Below are 6568 nucleotides of genomic sequence, written 5' to 3'. Positions count from 1 at the left end.
CCTACTATTTAGACCTATTTTTGTGATTCACTTTTTACTAGGGTGTCTCTTTTTGCCGAATTTCTGATTTTTCCGAAATCCGACCCGAAATTGGTCTGGCTCTGGGTGTAGTTTTCATGGGCCGATTTTCCGATTTTCGAAAATTCCGAAAAAAAATTGGATCGGATTTGGATATAATTCTAAAATCCGATCCGAAAATTCCGAAATTTCTGATATTATTGCCAATTTATTCCGAAAATATATACTTCTCTCACTATCCACTTGATTAGATCTCGACCGTTCATTCATTTTATAGTTTTTTACTTCCAAAAACAAAACAAAAACATAACCTAAATTCCGCTACTTCCCCACTTGAATTGGACCACTTTTCATTGTCATTCTGGCGCCCTGCCATAACAACAATGATATGAAAAAAATGTCATTGAGTCATACAATGACTTCGGACCAATCCAAAAGCCGTATTTCTATAAATTTAATGAAAAACGCATTTTCATATGCTTTAAATTCGATAGATAGAATATTATGTAAAGCTACTTAGAGTCCAGACCATAATCCATTATTTATCACGGAAATCCTACTTCACGCCAATTCCCATTCACACGAAAAAAAGATTGAAACATTACAAATACCCAAACCTCAAATCAATGCAATGCTTGCTATTGGTGGTTCGCGGGTTCTTTTTCTCGTTTTTCTTGGATCACTTGTTTGAATGAAAATGGGTTTTCTCGGAAACAAGTCGTATTTTGTTGTTGGTACATTGGTGTTGTGGACATGGTTTTCTCTCCCTACAATGAACATTGGCGTATGATATTCCAAAAATAATTGAAAGTAAATAGATCTTTGAAAATTTACCAAGTATTCCAAAATTTTCGAGTTATTCCGAAAGTTTTGAAATTTGAAATATATTTTGAATCCGAAAAAAAATTGGATCGGATTTGGCTAGCATATTAGGTTCCGAAAAAAATTTGGAAAAATTTCGAAGGAGGTTAATCCGATCCGAAGTCACCCCTACTTTTTACAATATACTAGGCTATGCCCGTGCCTATGGCCCACGAGACCTCGACACACCTACCACGCTACTTTCGACAACTCGTTTAAAGCTTTTAAAGCGCAAAGCGTCTGGCGATGCTTTCAATACGAAACAACACGTCGCGCCTTTAGCGCAAGGCCAACCCAATTGCCCATTATCCATAAGCCCAATAACATCAATTGGATCAGCCAATTGTGCAGTACCATGTCAAATTTGGAGGTCCAACAATTTATAAGCCCATAATATTGTTGACTTTTGGCTGATTTTTGGATAGATCCCACGGTATTGATTGCACTTAACAAAATTGCACAAACCCACTAAACACTTGGATCTGCTAAGTCATATTTTGGTGAGAATGATTAACTACCATTAGATAGGGCATTTTAGGCCCCACAATTTCCTATTTTGTTAGATAGATACGACACATATCTCTATATAAATCAATGATTATGACTTTTGACACATCAATAGGTCTAAATAGTAAGTCAATTAAGTGAGTCGGTCTAGCATTATTGGTGTAGACGTTATGGTTCTTTTGTTTTTAGGTCACTAGGGGTTGATCCCCTAACCAACTTGTTAAAAGTCAACCACACTACCAACGGATCTTTCGATGCATCAACGTGTAAATTAGTTAGTAAAGAAGGTAAGAGGCAAAGAAGAAGACCGAAATTAACCAGGGATGACGTGATTATAAACGATTGTAGAAACTTTAATCTAACATATTAGATGGTTTACAATAGATGAGATTGGAGGAAAAAAGACAATTTGTGTGGGGCGACCTCATTTGTGTGGGACTAGTATTTGGTTATGCCGTACCGCACAAATACACGCATCTAAATAGAAGCCAGACGAAAAAAGCCCAATTGCCTATCTAAAAATTTAGCCAATTGTGTAGTACTATGTCAAATTTGGAGGCCCAATAGTTTAAAATTTTAGCCGTAATTATTGGTTTTTGGGTGATTTTTTGATAGATTCCATAATACTAATTTAGTTTAACAAATTGCATAAACTCTTAAAATACTAAACACTTGGATTAGCCATTTCACAGGCAGCATAAAATGTTGATAAAATGTTGATAAGGACATGCCCACACCACCCTTATTTGTTATATAGAATGAACATGATGATGACTAGAATGATAGGGTTTGAATACTCTGCGCTTTCGCCAATACCAATACGTGATTTGTAATAGCCGTCCAAAAGTTTTGGGGTTTCAGTTGCCTACGATTTGAAAATAGCGTTTAAATACTCTAGCCTTTTGGCAACCACGATCAACACGTTTAGATATTCCACGCACGATTGGGGAACCGAACATACAAACCCGAAATGCAATAACCAAAGCCTGAGCACCCCTGCCTATATCGGCCATGGGGCTGCCAGTCTGCCGATATTATTGTTGAAGTATATCCTATATACCGAGATTTCAGAAGACTCCACTTGTCGCTTAACTACACCCCCAGCGTGTCAGTCATTAATACAGACCAAATCGACAGTTACGTAACCATGTAAAAACAGACACAGACTAGATACAGGAGTCAGAGCACTAGATACATCACTGGTCCCACCAAAAAGTATCATAACTCCATAATACGCCACGTGTATCTCACTCCCCACAAGTCTCAAGTCTCAACTCAGCATTCCCACCTGATGAAAGAATAAAGGTTCCCAAATAATCTAAAATTAGGATTCCAATTTAATCAGCTGAAAAAAAAATGGAAAAGTTAAAATTAGGAACATTAGGAGAGAGATTAAAAACAAGTGGAGCATCAATGGGAAGAATGGTAAGTGGTAAAATGAAAGATTTATTACAAGCACAAACAACTGAATCAAAAATGGTAGAAGAAGCCACGTCAGATAATTTACAAGAACCAAACTGGGGAATGAATTTGAGAATATGTGGGATGTTAAATAGTGATGAATTTAGTGGTCAAGAAGTATTGAAAGCTATAAAGAAGAAAATTTGTGGAAAAAATGTTACAAGTCAAAGATTGAGTCTTGATTTGTTGGAAACTTGTGCTATGAATTGCGAGAAGGTGTTTTCTGAGATTGCGTCGGAGAAAGTTTTGGATGAAATGGTTAAAATGATTGATGATTCCAAAACGATTCATGGGAATAGGTTGAGAGCTTTGCAGTTGATTAGAGCTTGGGGTGAGTCTGAGGATCTTGGTTATTTACCGGTTTTTCGACAGACTCATAATGTAAGCGTTTAGTTTCTATTGAGTTTTGCATTGGTGAAATTTTAGATTTTGTTGTTTGGATGCTTTTGATTAGTGTTGTTATTTAATCAACACTAAATTGTGCAGAGCTTGAAAGCAAGAGGAGCCGCTGTGGCTGTGCAAGATGAGAATTCAGCATTCCTGGGATCCAATTTCGGTGAACGATCACTTTTACCCCCTGAAAACTATCCTATCTCTGATACGGATTTGCACAACATTGATGATGAAACAATTATATTCAATAGTGGAAGTCTTTCATTAGAGGAGAAAAAAGAATTTCTTGTTACCACTCGAAACAGTGTTGAACTGCTCTCTTCCATCTTGGGTGCTGCAGAGCCGATGCCCATAGAGGTAAATCTCAATTGGTTTACTGTACAACATTGTGGAAGTGGAATCGTTCCCTGATGAATAGTATGTTTTTGTTTCCAAGTGTTTTCTAGATTGAATTGTTCCTCATATTAAGAAATCATGGTCATGCATTACACATATCACAGATTCTATTTGTGCTAATTTCATGTTTTATTTCTACATATGCTCGTTATATTTTTAAATATTCCAAATGTTGTGGGTTTCTTCCTCTATTCATGTTTAATTCTAGCAGTCCTTTAGGTGAAATGTATGCAAAATTATTTGTGTTTTAGTATGATCTAAAATTAAAGATGTATAGACTCAATAGCATCCGTATAACAAATTAGGTAAGTCTTGGATGGAAAAGAAAACTACCCTCTATTGAAGCTCATCCAACTGCTTGAAGGATGTTGAAGATTTCCTGGTCTAACCATTAGTGGTTACTGTTAGGTTTAAATGCAATGACATGGTGCGAAAATAAAAATCTTTGGAAGAGAAAAGACAATACAACTTTAAAGGTCTGAGAGGGTAACGGTGCATACAAACATGGGCGGACCCAGTGTATAGGCAGTGTATTCAAGTGAATACCCTCAAGTTTCTCCAAAAAATAAAATAAAAAAAATAGTAGGCTTAAATATTTAATATTTAACTTAACCCATTGGTATTTAGCCAAAAAAAAACTTGGCTCATTAGTTAATGATTTTTAACATTTTGGATTAAGGACTCTGTAAGACTGTAACGTAGGCCAAGTCCACACTTTTACTTTTACTCCAATGAGTAATTCATTTCGTTTTTTTTTTCTAGTAAATTTCTCAAATGTTCTTGATTTCTCAATCACCTTCTCTATTATTTGGACATTTTCTGATTCATTTATCAAACCATCTTGAATTCTCAATTCAATTTCTCGCGGGTATCATTTTGCTTTTTGAAATCATATGTTTATACTCATTAATTTTTATTTATTTTACATAACACTAAAGAAAATTTTCGTTGTTGAATTTCCGACTTAGCTTGAATACCCTCGACGAAACTCCTGGGTCCGCCCCTGCATACAAAGCGGAGAGGATTTGTTGTGCTTTCTTGATTTGCCCACAAAGATTATATAATGGAATGCTCTTGATGAGACATTTCAAAAGAGACCGCTAACAGAAGCCAAATTCTGGAGAAAAGGGTGGTGATTTGTCAGATTGGTGGGATCTGTGTTTGTACCAATGCAATATAGCTATTACCATTTATGTAGTAATTATAATACCTTTGTCATGTGTATGTGCTAGCATCAATTAATATCTCGTGTCCAGTTTCTGATGTTTGCACTATCCCGGCTTTAGGTTTTAAGTCAAACTGTACTGAATTTGGCTCATCTTATTATATTACTCAACCAAATACCCAAGCTTATGTGTATAGTAGATAAAATCTGATGAGATCACACCACAGTGGAAAGTTCTAACTAAACTGTTGTTTACAGGATGATCTGACACTAAGCATATTGGACAAGTGTAAGGAATCACAGCCTTTCATACAGAGGATCATCGAAAGCACCAATAATGATGAGGCAATGCTCTTTGAAGCTCTGAATCTTAACGATGAGCTCCGGCAGGTCATTTCCAAGTATGGAGAGGTCCAGGATGCAGTTAGGGCAAAAGGGAAATCTCCTGAAAGTTCTGAATCTGCTGACAATATTACCCCTCTTCAGGTTGAAGCTGGTAAGGAAGTAAAGTCAAATGCTGCTAAAGGAGAGAACACGGAAAACAACAATGATAAGAGCATTGCAATCGGGAGATGAAAAATGTTAGATGAATGTCTTTCTGTTTCAACGGTTGTCTTTGTAATGTATGTCTAGTATTAGGTGTTCAGTTGATATGTATAGCGAGTAGTAGTATTTCTGATGCTAATAATTCACTGTCCATCTACTAGACTACTCAATGCTTGTATGGTGACCCGTGGCCACGTTAGTCATGACGTTATGTAATTTTTCTTAAATTATAAGTTTGAAGTGTAGGATGTCAATATAGCTTGTGTATTTATATTTTGTTTATAAAGTAGTGACAAAAGGATGCCTTCCTCTTCAGTAGTTTGTACTCAAGTGGCATTGCCTCGGAATTCAAGAGCTTAATTTGGAGATCAATTGTTTTTTTCATTTTTTTTTTGTTAAGTGTTGCCAAAAGAATCCAGTCAATAGAAGATTGAAAGTGAAGGCAATGATCCAACTACTCTACCTACTCACTGAGAGGACTGGAACTTTTCTGTTTTCAACCAAATGGCTCTCTTTCTGTCTCTCTCTCTCTTTGTTCTGCAAGAGTTGACGGTGAGGTATTGGATCTGTTTAACGGTTTAACCCAAATATCTGCGAAGTGTCGCTGATATGGGCATTCAGAAGCCTCAGAGAATAATGAATATTGCTTTTGGTTAATGCCAATATGACATTCCCCATAGAAATTAAAATGTTAAAATTACTAGGGTAGGCTATACTAGTTGCATTATACCCTTATTTGGTTTTCATACACCACTTTTTTTGTCATGTGAAATTATCAGTGTATCTCACACTACTAAGTACTAAGCCAATAATTCTCTTATTTTTTATATATAAAAATATGAAATTCAATATTTCTTGCTTTTAAGAGAGGAAAAAACAAAGACAACGGTGTAAGAATATTTCAAAGCAGCATTGCTATTTACATGGTCACACAAATATGCAAACCGTGCTGCATATTGTTTTTTTTTTTTTCTAAAGTCTTAAAGTCTTAAAACCCGTCCCTGATAGTTAACATGATTTTTTTGGATTCTAATTATAATTATGTAGGAAAAACTTATCTATTTTTTTAATAGAGAATAATTATGTTATTTGAGTGACATTATAAAGCTTTTTTCTAAATTATTAATAAAAGAGAGCCTGTTATAAATTAGCGAGGGAAATTAGAGATAATTATATAATTTAAGTGATATTAGGGAGGCTTTTCTAAATTATTAATAAATA

At 35.4% G+C, this 6568-nt stretch overlaps 1 protein-coding gene across 1 annotated transcript; it reads left to right on the top strand.

Annotated features, from left to right (window-relative positions):
* Nucleotides 1-2635: 2635 nt before the first annotated feature.
* Nucleotides 2636-5601, top strand: LOC147500226 (ENTH/VHS/GAT family protein). Its single transcript, XM_086561899.1, has 3 exons — nucleotides 2636-3228; nucleotides 3334-3597; nucleotides 5060-5601. Exons 1-3 carry the CDS (start codon nucleotides 2743-2745, stop codon nucleotides 5375-5377), a joined length of 1068 nt encoding a protein of 355 aa, XP_086418025.1. The 5' UTR covers nucleotides 2636-2742; the 3' UTR covers nucleotides 5378-5601.
* The last annotated feature ends 967 nt before the right edge of the window (nucleotides 5602-6568 follow it).

The sequence above is a fragment of the Coptis chinensis genome, chromosome 5, assembly GCF_015680905.1.
Source record: "Coptis chinensis isolate HL-2020 chromosome 5, ASM1568090v1, whole genome shotgun sequence".
NCBI classification, from domain to species: Eukaryota; Viridiplantae; Streptophyta; class Magnoliopsida; order Ranunculales; family Ranunculaceae; genus Coptis; species Coptis chinensis.
This window is presented reverse-complemented; position numbering and strand designations above follow the sequence as displayed.